Here is a 22,339-nt window from a genome sequence, read left to right as displayed (position 1 = left end):
TTCTGGAAAGCAATTTGGAATTATACTAAAAAGATCCATGAATAACAAAATATAGCAGCATTGTTTTTGCAGTAACAAAGAATTGGGGGGGAAAAGTAGATTTCCATTGTTTGGGAAATAGCTAAACAAATTTTGATGTATGACTATAATAGAATATTATTGTGCATAATAAATACAAAATATAAATACAAAGAAATAAAAAAGACATGAACTGATATAATATGAAGGAGGCAGAGTCAAAAAAATATACAAGCAACATAAATGAAAAGAGCAATGACAAAACAATTGAAAAGGAATGTTGCAACAATGAAAAAAAAGCTTGGCCCTAAAAGAGAAATTAAAGACAACTCCCCCATCCCTTTGCAGAAGTAGGGGGAGGACAAAGTGTCTAATATTACATAAATTTTCATAATTTTTTCAATATATTGACTGTTTGGTTTCTTCCTATTTTTTATAAAACAAAACAAACTCTATTTATAAAGGACAGCTCTCAGAGACAGGAAGAGAGATACAGAAGAAAATTTAAGCAAAGTAAAAACAAAAGGAACTAATATAATTTCTTCTCGTTCTTGTCCTCTTCTTCCTCCATCTCCCAATTTCAATCTCCTCCTGAATAGGTTCTTTCCTTATCATACCTACCCCCACACCCTTTAGCAACTCTGGCAACAGTCATAATCTATATATGGAGGCCTTCTTCTGACCCCAAGGAATCTGCATCAAAATTGAATATATTCTTTCCAGTCCTATAACTTTTAATTCAGCATCAATTAACATGTTCAGGTATCCCCATTTATTCATACACAAGATAACTGCGGTCTATGGCAAAAGAGTGCCTATAACAATATAAATATTTGGGGAGGAATATTGTTTACAAAAAAACAACAATCAATCCTCAATTCAAAACTCATTAATTCAGTATTTGTAAGAATAGAATCTAGAATGTTTGAGACATCATTTATTATTAAAAACTTGCTAAACAAATTCAGTGTAAAAAAAAAGATTATATTATATGAACTTTAACCAGATACTTTGTTACATAAGTAACATAGTTGTGTTTTCATGAAAACAGGTCCAGAGAGCCAACCCTGAACTTCACAACCAACTAGGTCAATAATAATAACAACAGTTCACATTTCTATAACTCTTCATTGTTTATAAACTGCTGTTTCCCTTTGTGATGACACTGCATGCTAGATGGTGCAAGCCTAACCTCATTTTCTGACCATAATACAAGAAAAATTACATTTACTAAAGGACCTTTGAAGCACAGATTAAAACTTAATTGCACATTAAATAACCTAATCCTAAAGAATGAGAGGGTCAAAGAACAAATCATACTAATCAATAATTTCATTAAAGATAATGACAACAATAAGAAAACATGCCAAAATTTGTGGGATAAAGCCAAAGTAGTACTTAGGAGAAAATTTATATCTCTAGATGCTTATATCATTAAAAGAGAAAAAGAGCAGATAACTGAATTGGCAAGTTAAAAAAAAAACTGGAAAAAAGACAAATTAAAAGCCTTCATAACACCAAAATAGAAATCCTGAAAAACAATGGATTAATAAAACTGAAAATAAAAAAAATCACTGAATAAATAAAACTAGGGAGTTGTTTTATTTTTAAAAAAATAAACACATAATCTAATTTATACTTTAATATACTTAATATCTACTGGTCATCCTGCCATCTAGGGGAAGGGGAGGGGGGAAAGAGGGGAAAAATTGGAACAAAAAGTTTAGCAATTGTCAATGCTGTAAAATTACCCATACATATAACTTGTAAATAAAAAACTATTAAAAATTTTAAAAAAATAAACACATAATCTATTGGATAATTTGATTAAAAATAAGAAATCAGATTATTAATACCAAAACTGAAAAAGGTGAATTTATAATCAATGAAGATGAAATAAAGGCAATAACTAGGAGCTCTTTTGCTCAACAGTATGCCAATAAAACTGACAATTTATTTTCTGACCACTATCAGTTTATTAGGTAATCATGAATTTACTAGTAAAGAGGGCCAACAGTTTCCCTATGGAGCTGAAGGTCTGTGGGTTGAAAGGTAATCTTTTTAAGGATAAAACAAAGAACAGAAGTTGGTAGGAGGTAAAAACAATATCAATGGTTAAAAGACTGACAACATTATGAAAACAGGGACAATATGATTACTTGAAAGACTGAAATGTGAGCTGGTAACTATTCCTCTTTTCATCTTGAATATGTTGATGGTTTCTATCTGAATCCTCCAGAAATAACTCAATGATAGATAGCAAACTTCCTTTAATTGTATAAAAATACCTATAGGTAATATTTCCAGGAATGGTATTGTCCTGGCTGGTAGAAATAATACCAGATGTGCTACTATTGACAATTTAAATGAAATCATGGAATATCTATAAAAATATAAATTGACCAGATTAAAAGAACAAAAAATAGAATATTTTTTAAAACTCCTTTGTTAGAAAAGGGAATTGAGTAAGCCATAAATCAGCTCCAAAAGAAAAACAAAGCACAAGACCAGATGGATTCACAAGCAAATTCTACTAAACATTTAAAGAACAATTAATTCCAATACAACATAAACTGTTTTTTAAAAATAGGTAAAGAAGAAGTACTACCAAATTTCTTCTCTGATACAAACATGATCTTGATCTCTAATCCAGGGAGATCCAAAAGAGAGGAAAAAAAAAACTATAAACCAATTTTCCTAATGAATATTAATTCAAAATTTTAAATAAAAACCCAACAAGGAGATTATAATGTATTGCAAAATCACATAATAGGACCAGGTTGGATTTATCCAGTAACACAAGGATGGTACAATATTAGGAAAACCTTAAGTCATATGATCATTTCAAGATACACAGAAAAGGCTTCTTACAAAATATACCTCCAATTCTTGTTAAAAACACTAGAATGCTTTAGAATAATAGATAAGTTTTTTAAAAAGTAGAATTTTAACCTAGCTCTTGTTACATAGCTTGATAAATAAGTGTTTACTCAGAATCACACATTAGAAGGTAATGGACCAGAACCTGGATATCCTGAAACCCAACCCAATGTGTTTTCTATTACATTATCCCATGCTGCCTCTTTTCCTATATTGTATAATTTGTTCCCTTTCTGAACAACAATAAAACTCCTAAGTTTAAATATTCAAATGAGAAGACAACTCTAGGTAACTATTGCAGCAAGTATTGGTAAGAGTTTGGGGAAAGGAGGCAAAAGCAATTAGCAAGACTAATGATGGCTGAAGGATGGGATTGTTGGATGAAGTGGGTTGTGCTTACTCCCAGTACTGACCCCAAGGGAATGTGGACAAATGACAAAGGTGATCACCTAGACCAGCCTTGTCTGTATTCCTGATTCTCCCTGGAAGCTCGCTCTGTTCCTGGATTTCTCCCATTGGCACCCTCCACCCCTGCAGTTCCTCTTCCTTCTGAAACCTCCACTTCACAGAGGATGCCCAGATCATCCTGTTTCCATTCTCCCCAGACCACAATTCATGACCCCCAAGATTTTCTCTAGCATATGCCCAGAGAGGGATCCCTTTCTCTGCTTCTTCCCTTCTTTGCTTTTGTGTATTATCTTCCCTCGTTAAGCTCCTCTACAGCAGGGACTCTCTGCTTAGATTTGTATTCCCAGACTTTAGGACAGTATCTGACACATATGACATAATAATAAGTGCTTGTTAACTTGACTGGATTTGACCTGAGTTAAAATGTTTCACTAATTCAAGTACCTACAATTTGCCTTAACATTTCCTAATATTAGCATACATTTTAAATAAAGTCAATGTGTCCAAATAACCAAAAACATTTAAACTTACTCCATAAAAAGTTTCACATGAAATATAATTAATGACAAAGATGATTCAAAAGATAATGGAAGTCAATAAATAAGCACTTATTAAGTTCTTACTCTGTACCTGAATTGTGCAAGGGATAGAAAGAAGTGGGAGGTAGGTGGGAGAAAATCCCTCTACTGTCAGAAGCTTACATTCCAATGTAATAGTGGAGAAAGCATCACAAGTTTAATAACCAAAAGATCATGGCTCAAATCCAGTCTCTGAGGCTTCCTTCCTATGTGATCTAAGCCTGGCCATTGGACTAGATGCTGCTGGAGGACCTTCCAGCATTATATCTCTGACCCTGGATCTTTATTCTCCAAGGTTAAAGCACTAAGATTTCATAAGCATGAAAATTTCTTTAAAATTCAGTTCTTAATGAAAAACAATTCCCAACATTATGTATTTCCCCAAACCTCAGCATTTTATATAGGTACCAGGAAAAGCAGCTAGGCACAAGCCAATGCTAAGAATTATTTTTCTCTAAGGTATTTTCTTTAACATATAAAATATTTCCAGGCTCATTATTAACTATGATTCTGCCATCTTCCTAGTAACAGTAGACCTCTATAAAAAGGAAACTGGGAAGAACACAGAAAGTCAGTATATAAGATGGAGTGTGATTGGTGAACTTTCCCCTCATCTTGACCAGAACCAAGCCTCTTCATCATCTCCCAGCCACTTCCAGACGATGTCATCTCTATTTTAGCAATCTTCCTCAACCCCTTCTCATGGGAATCTCCTGGACTCAGTATATAAGATGGAGTGTGACTGGTGAACTTTCCCCTCATCTTGACCAGAACCAAGCCTCTTCACCATCTCCCAGCCACTTCCAGACGATGTCATCTCTATTTTAGCAATCTTCCTCAACCCCTTCTCATGGGAATCTCCTGTGAATCTTTGGTCTCTGAGAGGTAAGTTTTCACCTTATCCTGACCAGAACCAGGCCTCCATATCACTTCCAGGCTATTTTCAATGGTGAATCTCTCTCTTCACCTTTTTATCTCCCCCTCCTGTATTGTCTATCTGTTAAAATATAAGCTCCTTGAAGAAAAGGACTGGTTTTTTTTTTAATCTTTGCAACCTCTGTGCTTAGTCCCTGGCATACAAGTGTTTAACGATTTATCATTTGTTCTTCTCACCCTATCCATTAATCCTAACCTTAATCTTCTTGAGGCTCAGTTGGCTACTGAATACTTCCTTGAAAACACAGCCAAGGAGCCTAAATGCACTATTGCATGATGTTAAGAGGAAGTTTATAAACCACTTATGAAGGAGACCACCAAGCTCAATGATAATCTCCCCAAGTTATCTAGAGTATCCAACTCTAGTCTCTCTCTTGAGCTCCTGTAATATAACACCGCCTGCCTTTTGGACAACTCTGAATGGATGCCCCATTTCTAAGTCAACATATCCAAAGTGGGCCTCTTCAAAACCCACTTGTCCTAAGTTGTCTGTTTCTGTTGATTACACTACCATTCTTTCAGTCAAGTTAGTGTCATAATTGCAGGGTCTTTTTGTTTTCTTCTTCCCTTTCCCTCCCCAGATATTCAGCGAGATGGTAATTCTTAGTTGTATCTTGTGGATTACATGCTCTCTACTCTCCACTCACACATTCTCCACTTTCGTTCAGGCACTCACCACTCTTCCTTGAACTTCTGAAAAAGCCTCCTAACTGATTTGCTGGCTGCAAGGACTTCTTTAAACTTTCTAATCATCTTCAAAAAAGCTGTCAAAATGACAGTTCTCAAATACAGTCCTTATCCACTCCTATACTTGCTCAGAAGTTTTTGTCATTTGTCTCTGATAAAATACAAACCTCTTTATCTGGTAGCTTCCTGGTGAACCCAATCCATCTTAATGAATGTACTCATCTCACATTCCTGTTCTGTCCTCCATTTCTGACCTCTGTGAGTCTACACAAGTTGTCCCCTGGTCTGGCAAAGCTATTCTTCAGATTTCCATCTCTTTTAAAGGCATCTTCAGTACAGCCTCCCATGGATGGCCTTACCTGACTTCCTGTGTGTTAGTATTCCTCACCCCTTGTATCTACTCAGTACATTTTCTGTGTCTACTTATTTGGATGGACATCGTTTCCGTCTAGTACGAAAGCTCCAGGATCACTTCAGTGTCTGTATCTCCAGCATCAATAATGACATCTTTCACATAATATAGGTATTTTTAAAATTCTTGAATGAAAAATTAATTCTTCCTAAAAGTTCACCCCAAAACATTCTGCTAGTTTCCTATATGTTCTAGAATTCTCTCAGGATTTCTTACAGTCTTCTTTCTGAGGTTCCACTGTCACCTAGATCAGGAATTGGTTTTCTCTTCTTCCCAGTTCTACTGATTGCTCCTTTCTAGCCCAGTTTATTAACGTTTTCTAGGATTGCATCCTGAGGCACTGTAACAAGTCTTACCCCTCCCCCCCCCCACTTTCTCAGTGCCTAGTTTTCTCCTTCTTCAATATTCAGAATATGAGTCTGGTGTGCTGCCATGACCAGGACAATTCTGTTACTCTTTGGCAGGTAAGAGGCTGGCAGAGGAAGGAGTCTGCTGAAGTGGGCAAGTCAGTGTTATAGACATACAGCAGAAAAGGGTCTCTGTTTTACCTCCACACCGCCAGACACCTAGCACAGTGAATTATCCTTGCAAAACTGGAGGACCTTCAAAAAAAGCACCTTCTTTGAAAGTACTGTCCCTTTGCCCCTGGGGTTAACTTTCACACTGTTACCATCTCCTTGAAAAAACTCAGACCAAACATTTATCATTCTGTCTATAGCAACACTTTCAAATTCTCTGAACAATAAAAATTCCAATTAGGAATAAATTATTTAGTTTTTAAGTTTGTCTTCTATTAATGGAAGATGGTATGGAAAGATCTTCTGCGGTTCATTCAAGTAAGAAGAATTAATTATGTATAATTAGTAATGATCATTTACTCATCTCATATTCTTCTCAGGAACTTTAGAAGTAGAAGAACTCTGTGATTCACAATGCAATGTTGTGTCTACAAGAGAGCAATGGGTTTTATGTGGGAGGAAAGCCAGACTTGATTTTTTCTATCCTGAATTTCTATACCATCATTCCTGTGGAAAACATTCTGACTCATAGATTGTTCACAGATGGGAGGTGGGGGAGGGAAGGGGAGGAGAAGAGAGGAGGGGAGAAAGAGGAGAGGAAGGGAGAAGAGATTGGGAGAGTGAAAGAGAAGACACTTTTCAAGAACGCCTCTCAATCTCCCATTGTTGGCTCTGTTTATAGAAAGCTGCAACAAACATTTCAGATGAAAAGAGTCCCTCCATCTTTCAAATTATCATACTGTATGTGCATATGATGGCAGAGTTTACTAGTATGCAATCAGCTCCCAGGGTTTCAATTATCATCTCGACGACTCTCATATCTTCTACAGCTTTAACTTCTCTCCGGACCTCCAAATGCCTACTAGACATCTAGAACTGTATAATCCTGTAGACATCTTAGACTTAATAGTGTGAAAATGGAACTTGTTGACTTTGCCCTCAAACATTCTCTTTTTTCCTAACCTCCCTATTACTGTCATGAATGCCAGCACCCTCTCAAACTGGGGGTCATACTCAAATCCTCAATCTCATCCTCCATGTTCAATCAGCAGTCAAGTCCTTTCCTTTCTACCTTCATTCCATTGCTCACATATTCCCCTTCCTTCATGTCTCTGACTGTACAACCACCCTGGTATTGGCTCTTATGACCTTACCTGGACACTGTCTGGCCTGCTGGTTGGCTACCTTGGCTCAACTCTCTCCCCTTCCAATCCGGCTCAAACTGATCTTTCTAAAATGCAGAGCTGACCATATCACTATTCTACAAAGTTAGAGTTCTTAGTACCTCAAATATAACACTCTCTGTTGGCCTTTAAAGCCCTTAATAAACCAGTCTCCTTCTACTTCTGCAGCCTTCTCACACCCCACTCCCTTCCAAATAATCTAAGTTTCGAGGACAAAGTCTTTGCTGTTCCTCACATACACCACTTCATCTCCTGACTCTAAGCATTTTCACTGACTGTCCTTCATGCTTAGGATTCTCTCCCTCCTCATCTCCTCCTGGCTTCCTTCAGGATTTAAGTACAATCCTTTCTCCATCCTCCTTAGCCATGTTACCTTTTCTCTGAGATGAGCCCTAATCTATTCCGGATATCTCTTATTTGTGCATAATTACTTGCAGCTTGTCTCCCCCATCAGACTGAGCTCTTGGATAGCAAGGACTACTTTTTTGTCCTGTGTTGCCCCCGTTTTAGCAGAATGTCCAGGACACAGTATGTTGTTAAGTCTTAACAGTTGTGTCTGGACTCTTGATGACCCCACTTAGGATTTTCTTGGCAAAGTTACTAGAGTGGATTGCCATTTCCTTCTCTAGCTCATTTTACAGATGAGGAAACTGAGGCAAGCAGGGTCACGCAGATAGTGTCTGAGGATCTGAACTCAGAAAGACGAGACTTTCTCAATCCTTTTAGCTGCCTCAGCACAGAGTAGGCACTTAATGAATTCTAGCTGACTAATGAAGGATAGATGATTTCTGAATTTTAAGCTTAGAGTTGAAAGAAGCCTTAGAAATCATTTTGAAGCCACACATTTGGGAGTTATGAAGTCTAAGACCAGCCAAGTAGTAAGCAGCAGAGGCAGTGCAAGACTCCTAGACTAAAATGCTTTCTGTAGCACTACAGAGGTACAAAAATTCAGAAAGCCAAATCCTACAAAAGGGAGTTTTCCCAAGTTTGAGGGACTAAGAAACCTCAGCCTGACTAGACCTCAGGAAGTCTGGGTTTAAAGGACTCAGAGGACGAGGTAGGTACTGGCTTCTTCCTTCCCTCTCTCCCTAAAAAGTATAATCAGCCCCAGCTGGTAACGTCCAAGGGCAGCCGAGGGAAGGAGTCCATGTGCTACAATTCCTGCGCCTCAGTCAGAGTGAGCACAGGCAGTGGGGAATGCGAGTGTTTATTTGGAATGGCTGCGCCCCTCCTCTGTGCGGGTTCAAGCGGTCACAAGTGTCTAAGCCCATTAGTACAATCTGAAGGGGATGTCACTTTGTTTGGGGAGAGGGCTCCACCAGTCTAAAAGCGGCTGCTCTGCAATGTCCCCAGATGCCCGGTGGGCACCGACTGTCAATCTCTTTTCCTAAAGGTTGGGGGGCTGGAACAAGGTCAAGAGGAGCTCTGAACCTTGACGTGTTGTGAAATCTGCTTCCTCCACCCCTCTGAAGTCCAAGAAAGACGGGACCTGTCGTGTGCTCAGTGGCAGAAACACACTTTTTCACCCTGGGAGCTGCCTGGGAAGGGTCACCTTTCTATCCCTGTCAGGGAAAAGGAAAAAAGTCCAATGCTGCTTTGCCCCAGAGTGATCTGTTTTGGCAAAAGATTCAATGTCAGTGATGAGGATGATGATGGAAAAGCTAACAACACTGCTTAAATTTTACAACACTTTTATAGCACTTCCAGATCCCCAAACTTCTCTCTCCCAACAGCCCTACCAGGGATGCCAGTGCAAGCACAGGATGTCATTTTGTTAAGGAGGATTCAGACTCAGAAAGGTGAAGCAGTTCCTCTCTGACCACACAACTACTCCCTGGTAGAGCCAGGCCTCCAACCCCAGTCTTCTGACCACAACTCAGTGAGCTCTCTATGATTGTATACTCTTCTAGATAATGAACTAAAAACTTAAGTAGTCGCAGGGCTTTGTGGATCAAAATTTGGGTAAAGAATCAGAAAGTCCCCTTACTCAGCCACAATATCCAGGTCACCAACTCTACTTGCCCGTTTCTTGCCTAGGGTGATTTGCCTGCCATTTTTACTTTTACTTAAACCATAGACAGCTTATACAATGTTGGGGAACCTGTTCCAGAGTGCTATGATCTTTTCAAAGACAATCACTATGAGGGACAAAATATTTTCTGCCCAAACAACTTTTTCTAAATCCACTGGGACAATTCAATTACATGAGAAATTCAAGATCAAAATCTAGGACCTGCCCTTGACCAGAAGGAGTATGGAGACAGAACACACAGGCCACCAGGAAGGCTCTGCTTCCTATGGCTCTGAAGAAACTCTTGACTCACACAAATCACATGCTCAGAAGAGATCCCCCTATTCTAAACTTCATTTTAAAAAGGATTTATGCAGTAGCACAGGCTCATATCTGGAAAATTGGGAAGCAGCATTCTATTTTTTTTCCCTCTTATCTCATGCCTTTAAAATGAGACTTACTTTTCCCCTTCTTGTTATGAGCTCAGAGTTCCAACATCACTAGGACTGGGCTCAGAGGACTAAAATTCTAAGACTCTAAGTAGAGCTGAGGGGAAGAATCCAAAGGATGCTGGTGCTAGAAGAACGAATAGATCCTGCCTGGCCCAACACCTACACCAAGGCCCAAGATTATTAATGTGAGACTTTCTCCAAGTCATACAACTGATTAATGGCAAAGTTGGGGGGAAAAAACCAAAGCCCCCGATTACTGCAACGCTGCTTTCCTATTACATTTCCTACCTCTTTCACCAAATCAAACTGAAATGAACTCACAAATACAAACTAGATCAGGGACACAAAGATCCTGGAGCTTCACCTTATTTCATTTTCTTGGTATTTCCATACTTCTCCCTTATTAATCAAGTTGGGACAAATTCAATAATTGGGGAGCCTACAGCATTACTAAATTATTCATCCTCTTCATTCTATTCAAATTTCATTACAATAGACAATTTATGGAGCAGCTAGGTGGAGCAGTGGATAGAGCACCAGTCCTGAAGTCAGGAGGACCTGAGTTCAAATCTGCCCTCAGACACTTAACATTCCTAGCTGTGTGACCCTAGGCAAGTCACTTAACCCCAATTGCCTCAGCAAAAAAAAGTCATACAACAGAAAATTAATAATAATATATATAATAAATATATATTATATTAATATATGTTATATATTATAATATATTTATATATATGTAAATAAATATATAATAAAGAGGAAAACAAAACTACGAAGACTCCTTTTGTAAAATTAGTTATGAAAGTAAGAGGTCATTTAGTCACTAACAACACCTGGAAAATATGTGCTGCCCATTCCCAATGTATAAAGAAACCTCTGGAGTCCCTTCCAAGCTAAGAGTCTGTAAGTCTACAAACTATGGTGCTCAACAGGATCATAACTACTCCATTCTCTCTGAAGGAGGTCTGTGACATCCCTTCTGCTTTTGTGGCTAAGGAGGGAGATAGGGACTGTGTAAGGAAACTGGGCAGGCCTGAGTGACACAGACGCTAAGAGCTGACTTTTCTTAGTACATTAGTGACTGTCTGTATTCTCTTGGGTTCTCATTATTCATGCATTCAACAAAGACCAACGATTATGGTGCTATTTGTTGAATAAGTACTAGGTAGCACCTATGTCACAGAATTGTGAGGACCCTATGGAATACTATTTTTAAAGTATTTAGCATAATGCCTGGCACATAGTTGGCATTTCATCCTTATTCCCTTTCCCTTCCCTTTCCCAACAGGTAAAATCCTGTACTAGAACCATAAAGATGTTACTGTTACTTCTATGGAAACTATCACCTAATAGAGAAGACAATCTACGCCCACAAATACTTTTAATACAAAGCACAACATCGAAGGGCAAAGAGGGAATGCAAACACTTTGGGAGTTTTCAGGAGGAGAGAATGATTTCCACTAGTGCCTGGCACAATTTATTGCATGTAGCACCAATCGGCTGCATCCTCACTATGGCTTCCCCAAACTTAGGGGCAGAAGGCAAATGCCAAAGCCCCATGAGGGTTACAGGCTCCTGAACATGTGAGATTTTTCTAATGGACCTGTTAAACTGAGTATCTCTGCCAGTGTTTGGGGTCAGAAGAGACTTCAGTCGCTTTTATAAAAAGGACCTACATTTCAGTTGTGAATGGGACGGTCTACATGTAAGGCAGAAGGATGGTCTCTACCGATCTCATAATTCTACGTGGAACAGGCACGGCGCTGCTGACAGGGAAAGGTGATATGTTTGAATTTACCCAAAGTGTCATGGAAGAAAACTGGAGAACAGCTACCCCAGCTAAGTCACAATTCTGCCAGGCGGGCTAGCTCCTGCAGTGCTTTCCCGCCTGGTCAGGAGCAGCACAGAATGAGGCCTCAGAGAGTCTGCGACCAAAGGGACAAAATGAAACAGAAGCAATCGGCCTCTCCTCACCAGCTCCAGCTCTTTTTTGGGGAAGAAAGGGAGAAATCAGAGAAGACTAACCTTTAGGGCAGGAATCTCCACGTTGTCTCCAAGGCTGACTGAGCCCGAAAGGATCGTCCCTGTCATCACCGTGCCTTGACCTTTGATGGAGAAACAGTGATCCACAGCCATGAGGAAGGGGCCCGAAGGGTCTCTGGTAGGGATGGAAGCCTGTGACATCAGAAGCTAGGAAACAGACAAAGACATTATTATTGCCCCGTCATGAAATATCCCCCAAAATATGGAGGGCCAAAGGAAGAGGATTAAATAAAAAATCTTATGATAATCCGGCTAAGAAGCTCAGCGCAGATGAGGAAAGGACCAGAACAAGCTATCCACAGAACCCAAGAACTCTGTACTAGGTAACAGAGAAAAGGGAAGTGAGATTTCCAGGTACTTCCTAGACATTTCTACACACCCCTCCTCCCAAATAAGGGCCTACTCTTTAGTACAAACTCAAAATTTTCCCAGTTTAAGCCTTGTACTTATAATCTTTTCCCTTTTCTTTCAAACTCATTCTATTTATTTTGGGGAGATAATAGATTCAACAGCTCAAAGTTTTGTATGCTATGTATGGCAGCTGGGACACTGTCAATGCTAATTACCAACAAATAAACAACAGCATATTTATTATTCCTTTTATTCTGTGACTTTCTGATTTCAGAGGGGAATAAGTTGTCAAAAAAAGAATTTTTCAAAGAAATGTTCCAAAGACTTAGTCTTATGATAACAATTCTTTTGGAAAAAGACTTCAGAATTCAAAACAGGCTTTGGCCCAAGGTTTATGTAGAAATTTCTTGGAGGAATATACTAATATCTTTCATAGCAGCATTTTTGTGGATCCTTCCTTCACAAAAACAACAACTGTCTCGTGCTCCCAGACGAGTGTTCTCTGGGACTAATAAAAAGTAACAAAAGCCTTACACATAAAATGTTTGTTTTGCTAAGTCAGCAAGATCAGCAAAGTCTAAATCATTAGGAACTGTGGCACTGTACTGGGCCTGAGCAGGAGGTCATTTGCTTCAAGAGAGGCAGGTTAGAAGCCTTAGGACAAGATTCTTGTGAACAGGGGCTGAAGAGATCAAAAGTGCAGGACACACCTCAGTTATCTATTAGAGAAATGAAATCGGTCCACTTCCATTATTAGGTCCCTCCAGTTAATATCACTGAGCCTAGAGTCTCAGAGTCTTAGTCAAAGAACTTGAGGGAGATACAGTCTACAGACTAAGCTCCATTGTGTTGCTTGGAATTTGGCTAAAGAGACAGTCAAAGAAATTATCATGATTATTATCATTGTGTTCTTCGTAACATGTGAAATGTTTTACATTGTACAAAGCCCTTTTCATTCTCTCATCCAGTATTCATGCAACAAATTTATTCTCCCCACTTTATAAGTAAGAAAACTGAGGCTCGGTGATGTTATTCAGCTTGTCCAAAATCATACAACTAGAAAACAGAGTTCCAGTGGCCAGAACACGGGTCCTAACATCAAGGACACATACTTGTTCAGCATCATTCTTAATTTCTCTTTTTCCTTTTCCTTATTTTTTGTTACTCCTCATCTTTCTTTTTCTCTCTGATTTTTCTCCCCTTCTTTTTTCTAATTGCTTGTTGTTCTCCACAAGAGTATTTGCCTCAGTCATAAACCTCAGGAGTGAAGCAGGCAAAAGGAGAGGGAAGGGTCAGAGCTTGGGGCCAATGAGTGAGCCCGCAGGAGCCCCAGAATCTCGGCTTCTCTTCCTTGTTTCCCAAACAAGTCAGAGAAGCACAAAGAAGGTGAGTTAGAAAAAAAGTGAAAAAAAATTTAGGGAGACTGGTGACTAACTCTTCCTTAAAGGTAAAACCATCAGCCCAACTGTCAGCAGCACCTCAAAGGAAATCCAGAGTCAGAGGAGTAACAGAGAGTAGAAGAATGCAGGACATTAGAGTCCTACTGTGCCCTCCCAAAAGGTTAAAATAGAGTAAAGAGCACTCTGGAATAGCTGCCACCACTCCCACTCCCCTTACCCAAAAAAGGACACCGTCTGAGGAGTTTAAACAATTCATAAACACTGGCTGTAAAATCCCCTCGGACCCCGGCAGCTGAAAACTGAGACCTGCCCCCAGTACCGATAGCCTGGTTTGTTATTGCAGAAGGGGGCTCAGGAGCCCTGGATGGGATGCCCTCTTCTGTTATCCCAGGCCTGCTGGCTTATTATTTCTGAGCGGTTCTCAGCAGTTGGTGGATGTGGGATCAGCAGCTCAGAGGCAGCCACAATGACCTAATCCCAACAAGGAGTTCAGCATCACCAGGCTACTCATGCTGCTTTGTTATTGTAGGCTGCTCGGGAACCTTAGGCTAGAAGTAGTTTTTGTGCTCCTCATTTAGATATGGGGTATGGGGGAGGAATGGCGTTTGAGTTGTTCTTCAGAAACTCACAAACAGGCAAGGAAAATGGTCTGTTTTAAAACTTGGAATATCTCCTAAAGTAGCTGCAGTTGGAAAGAAGTTTAGAATGAAATGCTAAGCATGTGAGCTCAGAAAAAAGAGCTATGACAGGAAATCCTAAAAGAATGAACAATGAATGAATGATAATATATTTTTACTGAATATACCTCAATTAATTCTGAAATGCCCTGAGGAGTTTCAGTTTCTGGGGCCTCCGGTCCACCAGGCTTGGCTGCAACAGGAATAATCGGTGAGCCCCGGAACCTGGAAAAAAAAAAACACACTCGTCTAGAATGAAGATCCATGAAGGTCCATCAGAGTTCTAAATAGAATGTTTCTCTTGAGGCTGACTTCTAGTTCACAATGTTTTGTTCAACTGCTGATTAATGGACAGATCAATTCTCAAGTTTCAATTTGGGTTAAGTCTGCCAAGGACCCTTCCCTCTTCTATTCTTATGCTCTCATGCCAAGATAATTCAGGAAGCTAGTAAGAGTTCCCTGATCTTACAGAAGATTATGGAATATTCTTAGCCCTAATTTATCTTTCTTTAAGCATCTACTTCATCTTCACTGTTGTTGTTGTCATCATCATCATCATCATCTTAATGCATTCCAAATCAAATCCTATTTCCAGGCAATATGGGGCCAAGTGCTACAGAATACAGTTAAGATTGGTTCTTGTCTTCTAAAAGCTTATAATATGTGATGATATTTTATTTCAAACAAAGAAAAATAAGCTATAAAACCTAAAGATTAAAATTATGTCAAATTCTAGAAAAAGAAATGGCTAAAATTTTGACTTTATATGCACACATGCAGATCAAAGAAATGTAAATTTCTGAAACAAAGAAGACTATCCATTATTAATCAGAGAAATGTAAATTAAGACAACTCTGAGATACCACTACACACCTGTCAGATTGGCTAGAATGACAGGGAAAGATAATGTGGAATGTTGGAAGGGATGTGGGAAAACAGGGACACTAATACATTGTTGGTGGAACTGTGAATACATCCAGCCATTCTGGAGAGAATTTGGAACTATGCCCAAAAAAGTTATCAAACTGTGCATACCCTTTGATCCAGCAGTGTTTCTAATGGACTTATACCCCAAAGAGATACTAAAGAAAGGAAAGGGACCCAGATGTGCAAAAATGTTCATGGCAGGTCTTTTTGTAATGGCCAGAAACTGGAAACTGAGTGGATGCCCATCAGTTGGAGAATAGCTGAATAAGTGATGGTATATGAAAGTAATAGAATATTATTGTTCTATAAGAAACGATGAGCAGGAAAGCTTAGAAAGACTTATATTAACTGAAGCTGAGCAAAGTGGGTTGAACCAAGAGAATACTGTATGTACACAGTAGCATCAAGATTATGTGATGATGTGATGATCAACCCTGATGGACGTGGCTCTTTTCAACAATGAGATGATTCAGGCCAATTCCAATAGATTGTGATGGAGAGAGCCATCTGTACCCAGAGAGAGGACTGTGGGAACTGAATGTGGACCACAACATAGTATTTTCACCTTTTTTTTTTTTTTTTGGGTGGTGGTGATGGTGGTGTTTGGTTGTTTTTTTTTTTTTTTTTCCCCTCTTTCTCATGGTTTTTCTTTCCCTTCTGATTGATCTTCTTTCATGATGTTACAAATATAGAAATATGTTTGGGAAAATTCTACATGTGCAAATTATATTGGATTGCTTGCTGTCTGAGGGAGGAACAAAAATTTGGAACCCAATATTTGGCAAAAGTGAATGTTGAAAACTATCTTTGTGTGTATTTGGAAAAATAAAAAATTATTTAAAATTTTTCAAATTAATCGGGACATAATAGGGTTCAGTGGTCTGGACCAGTGATTCCATTAAAATAATGAACTCCCTGAAGAAACAATTTCTACCAATGAAGTTGCAGAGAGAGGGCTTAGAATATCAAGACTGCTAGCCAAGGCAAAAACATCCAAGGTATTATTTAACAAACAGCTCCCCCAAAAGACACAGCATATTGTGATATGTCATCTGCACAATTAACATTTTTTCCATCCTTCTTTAAATATAGACAATCCAAGAAACGATCAAACCCAGATTCCAGCACACCGGGTATAAGGCAAAACCTGAATCCACCTGCTCTCTATTCCTTAGAGCAATGACATGGGCCACTAATTCACACATAAAGATCCTCCTGCTGGATACATATGGACTCATTTTAAAATGTAATGCTGACTATGTTTTATTGCATTTTAACTTATTTTGCTAAATATTTTCCAATTATATTTCAACCTGGTTTTGGCTAAAAGTATAACACTGCTGCCCTACCCTATGCTGCCTGGACAGCCAGACAAAGGCTAGACTTGACTTCACGGGCACAGGAAATCCTGAGTGACCAGTCCTGGACCAATCTAGGGTAACAGCCCACACCATGGCAGGAGTAGGTGACTTCCCCAGGTTCCCATCTGTGGAATTAAAGTTTTCCTGCTTCTGAGGAGTGAGCTCTCTTGTCCACACCCCATGAATGGCTGCCTTATATCTGAAGGTTCTCTGACCCAGCTTAACTCACAAGACCTTCACACAACCCATGTAAATACAGTGTGTTTAGTTTTCCTGTGTTACATGGGAGAAAAGTGAGGTACAGAGAGACTGAATGACCACCTGTGGCACACATAAACCTGAGCCCCACCAATAACAAAAGTTCTATGGAGTAGTCAAGGCAGTTAAATACAAGTAGTAGAGGACCAGAAATCCAAAGAGAAAATGCTATTGTGATTTGGATCTACCTTAAGGAGACCACAGCAAATTCATGACCCCAGTTATCTAAGAGAAACTCCAATCAAACTGGGTTTAATTCAGAATATGAAGCTCCAGGGTAACCAGGGAAAACAGAGAGAAGAGTTTACACTTCGATTCCTGCAAGTTCCAGAATTCATAGGATTTTTATTCCAAAGAAGTCTAGAGGAAGTTGTGTGACACAGAAGGACTTCTACCTGGAATGAGGATCTGTTCCTCAGCACTCTGGAGTGTATGCTGAAGCCATCATAACATCAAGTGAGCTTGGCAGAAATCCTTCTAGATTAAGAGTGCTAATGATAAGAGCTTCTTCCCAGTTTATATTTGAAGTTAATGGGCTACTGGGTCAAACCCCTCAGTCAGGACAAAAGCAGTATTTGGTTAGGGGAGGATGACAGTGGAACAGTTATTACATCACCTAAGAGGCACTGATCTCATAGTTAAGTAATCATATATTAAGAATATAATTTTTTACCACTACACACCTGTCAGAGATTGGCTAAGATGACATGAAAAAATAATGATGATTGTTGGAGGGGATGCGGGAAAACTGGGACATTGATGCATTATTGGTGGAGTTGTGAACGAATCCAACCATTTTGGAGAGTAGTTTGGAACTATGCTCAAAAAGTTATCAAACTGTGCATACCCTTTGATCCAGCAGTGTTACTACTGGGATTATATCCCAAAGAGATTATAAAGAAGGGAAAGGGACCTGTATGTGCACGAATGTTTGTGGCAGCCCTTTTTGTAGTGGCTAGAAACTGGAAACTGAATGGATGTCCATCAGTTGGAGAATGGCTGAATAAATTGTGGTATATGAATATTATGGAATATTACTGTTCTGTAAGAAATGATCAACAGGATGATTTCAGAAAGGCATGGAGAGACTTACACGAACTGATGCTGAGTGAAATGAGTAGGACCAGGAGATCATTATATACTTCAACAACAATATTAGATGATGACCAGTTCTGATGGACCTGGCCATCCTCAGCAACGAGATCAACCAAATCATTTCCAATGGAGCAGTAATGAACTGAACCAGCCATGCTCAGAGAAAGAACTCTGGGAGATGACTAAAAACCATTACATTGAATTCCCAATCCCTATATTTATGCCCACCCATTTTTGATTTCTTTCACAAGCTAATTGTACAATATTTCAGAGTCTGATTCTTTTTATACAGCAAAATAATGTTTGGTCATGTATACTTATTGTGTATCTAATTTATATTTTAATGTATTTAACATCTACTGGTCATCCTGCCATCTAGGGGAGGGGGTGGGGGGTAAGAGGTGAAAAATTGGAACAAGAGGTTTGGCAATTGTTAATGCTGTAAAGTTACCCATGCAAATAATCTGTAAATAAAAGGCTATTAAATAATAAAAAAAAAAGAATATAACTTTTTCAAGCTAGCTGTTCAAAGACTTTCAATGCATTTTATCTAATTGCAAAAAAAAAATCAACTCAGGTATTCTACAATAAGACAACGTTTAAATAAACCATGGCTATATTAATGAAATGGAATGCCATAAAGAAATCAAGACAAAGAATTATAAGGAATACAAAGGAATCAGGAAAGACTTCTAAGAAATAAAGTAAAAAAAGAACAAAATTAGAAGTATAAAGTATATACACTATGACCACAGTAAAAGAAAAATATATGAAAATATTAATTCTAATAAGCATTCAGGCATTATTTTTAAAAGTTTTATTTGATTGCTGAAATTAATTAAATTCTAAATAGTTACTTATCATGTTTAAAGTAAGATTTTAACAAAACATTTACATTTTTCAATAAATAGATTAGTATAATAGAAAAAGCATCAAATTTGAAGCTAAAAGACATGAGTTCTAATTCTAATTTTGCCATGTGATCTTATGCAAGATCTCCTTTCTAACTTTAATTTTTTTAATCTCCCTTCTAAATCTATAAAAATGGGGATTGATATCTGCCTGACATGTCTCACAGGACTGTAGTAAGAGCCAAATGAAATAGTTTTTCATTTAAAAAAAAAAAAACACTTTAACATATTTACCATGTATTGGTCTACCTGCCATCTGGGGGAGGAGATGGGGAGAAAGAGGGGAAAATTGGAACACAAGGTTTTGCAAGGGTCGATGCTGAAAAATTACCCAAGCATATATATTGCATATAAAAAGCTATAATAATAAACATAAAATAAAATAAAAATATATACCTGGCAAGTAAAAAAAAAAAGTATAAGCCACAAAACATTATGTATCGATGATGATGATGATGATGATGATGATGATGATGATGTTATAGTTGTTGACTGAAATTTAGAATAAATACCATCCAAAAGAAAATCTCAAATAAGGTACTAAGGGTTTTAAATCTTATTCTCTTTGGGTATTACACAAAGAAATGGAAGAAAAGGAGAAAAAAAATCTACAGTAAAACTATTTCAATTGTTATTTCAATTGTCCTAGAGTAGCTGCAGCTGTCTTTTTTTTCCATTTCAAAAAAGCTTATATAAATATTTACATTCTTTTCAGAGCTGTCTATATCTCTTTTTTTCTTTTCTTTTTTTTTATTATAACTTTTTATTTACAAGTTATATGCATGGGTAATTTTACAGCATTGACAATTGCCAAACCTTTTGTTCCAATTTTTCCCCTCTTTCTCCCCATCCCCTCCCTCAGATGGCAGGTTGACCAATACATGTTAAATATCTTAAAGTATAAATTAAATACAATATAAGTATACATGTCCAAACCTTTATTTTGCTGTACAAAAAGAATCAGACTTTGAAATAGTGTACTATTAGCCTGTGAAGGAAATCAAAAATGCAGGTGGACAAAAATAGAGGGATTGGGAATTCTATGTAGTGGTTCATAGTCATCTCCCAGAATTCTTTCTCTGAGTGTGGCTGGTTCAATTCATTACTGCTTTACTGGAACTGATTTGGTTCATCTCATTGTTGAAGAGGGTCACGTCCATCAGAATTGATCATCATATAATATATATGATGTATATGATGTTGAAGTATATAATGATCTCCTGGCCCTGCTCATTTCCCTCAGCACCAGTTTATGTAAGTCTCTCCAGGCCTTTCTGAAATCATCCTGCCGGTCATTTATTATAGAACAATAATATTCCATAATATTCATATACCACAGTTTATTCAGCTGTTCTCCAATTGATGGGCATCCACTCAGTTTGTAATTTCTGGCCACTGCAAAGAGACCTGCCACAAACATTCTTGCACATACAGGTCTCTTTCCCTTCTTTAAGATCTCTTTGGGACATAAGCCCAGTAGTAACACTGTTGGATCAAAGGGTATTCACAGTTTGATAACTTTTTGAGCATAGTTCCAAACTGCTCTCAGAATGGCTGGATGTATTCACAGTTCCACCAACAATGTATTAGTGTCCCTGTTTTCCCACCTCCTCTCCAACATTCCACATTATCTTTCCTTGTCATTCTAGCCAATCTGACAGGTGTGAAGTGGTACCTCAGAGTTGTCTTAATTTGCATTTCTCTGATTAATAATGACTTGGGTAAAAAATTGTTAGGTAAACTGGGAAAAAAAATAATGACTTGGAGCATCTTTTCATATGGCTAGAAATAGTTTCAATTTCTTCGTCTGAGAATTGTCTGTTCATATCCTTTGACCATTTATCAATTGGAGAATGGATTGATTTCTTGTAAGTTAGAGTCAATTCTCTATATATTTTGGAAATGAGGCTTTTATCAGAACCTTTGACTGTAAAAATGTTTTCCCAGTTTATTGTTTCCCTTCTAATCTTGTCTGCATTAATTTTGTTTGTACAAAAACTTTTCAATTCGATATAATCAAATTTATCTATTTTGTTATCAATAATGGTCTCTAGTTCTTCTTTGGTCATAAATTCCTTCCTTTTCCACAGGTCTGAGAGGTAACCTATCCTATGCTCTTCCAATTTATTTATCTCATTCTTTATGCCTAGGTCATGAACCCATTTTGACCTTATCTTGGTGTACGGTGTTAAGTGTAGGTCAATGCCTAGTTTCTGCCATACTAATTTCCAATTTTCCTAGCAATTTTTGTCAAATAATGCGTTCTTATCCCAAAAACTGGGGTCTTTGGGTTTGTCAAACAGTAGATTATTAAAGTTATTGGCTATTTTGTCCTTTGAACCTAACCTATTCCACTGATCAACTAGTCTATTTCTTAGCCAATACCAAATGGTTTTGGTAACCGAGTAATGCTGTCTTAATAAGTTCTAGGGATGTTCAAAAGATATGATTAGGGTCAAAAGAGAGAGATGTAATTAGAGAAACACTTTAGTATTTAATGTGGACAACAATCAGCTGAAATATGAGAACATTTGTTACCCTGGGAATCAAATTACACAGTTGAATCCAAACAATTCTCAACTCTGCAAGGAGAAGGTACATTCCTTTCCTCGACTATAGCCACATCCCTCTCTTGTATTCTCCTCAAAACAGCAGATTGCTGGACTGAATATTTTTAACATGGTAACCAGGAACAGATAGGGGAGATAGCCCATGGCATCTTTTGGACACATAACACCTAAACAGAAACAGAAAACCTCAAATCTATTGTCCAAGACTCTCCAAAAGGGAAGACTAAAAAAGCATGAAAATTGCACCCTCAATTATACCCATTTCATTATAATCAATCTCTCCCCTCTGACCAGCTCATTTTTCTCAACAAGTATGTTTGGGCATCTTAAAAAATGCTTCCTCTTTCTAACATTCCATCTACTGACAAAATTTTCTAGGAAGTAGAATACATTTATTGCCTTAACTTTATAACTATTCCCTTGACTTCTCTATGACTTCCAAATTTTTTGTAATTTACTGGGCCAATAACTTACTTCTACGCTCCAGACAATGCTTTCAAAAGTCACCAATGACTCACCTTCTAAGTACCAAACCCACAGACTCTCTCTCCTTATTTCTCTGCAATGTCTAACACTATGCCTTCTTTCCTGATAATTTCTTGAACTCCCCCCTCCCCTTAGTTTCTATCCAGTACTAATCTCTTGAACTCCAGTACCACAA

The 22,339-nt window shown here is 38.1% G+C and overlaps 1 protein-coding gene across 4 annotated transcripts in view; it reads right to left on the bottom strand.

Moving 5' to 3' along the window:
• Positions 1–22,339, bottom strand: part of EEFSEC (eukaryotic elongation factor, selenocysteine-tRNA specific) — a 330,059-nt gene that overhangs the window by 194,116 nt on the left and 113,604 nt on the right. For all 4 annotated transcript variants that reach the window (XM_031956346.1, XM_031956327.1, XM_031956355.1 and 1 more), the window contains exons 3-4: positions 14,685–14,781; positions 12,111–12,275 (exon numbers count right to left, since the gene is read on the bottom strand). In XM_031956346.1, coding sequence (XP_031812206.1) covers positions 12,111–12,275; positions 14,685–14,781 — 262 coding nt within the window. The remainder of the gene's footprint in view (positions 1–12,110; positions 12,276–14,684; positions 14,782–22,339) is intronic.

The sequence above is a fragment of the Sarcophilus harrisii genome, chromosome 1 (genome assembly GCF_902635505.1).
Source record: "Sarcophilus harrisii chromosome 1, mSarHar1.11, whole genome shotgun sequence".
NCBI lineage: Eukaryota > Metazoa > Chordata > Mammalia > Dasyuromorphia > Dasyuridae > Sarcophilus > Sarcophilus harrisii.
The sequence above is the reverse complement of the archived record's forward strand: the minus strand, read 5'-3'. Positions and strand labels throughout refer to the sequence as shown.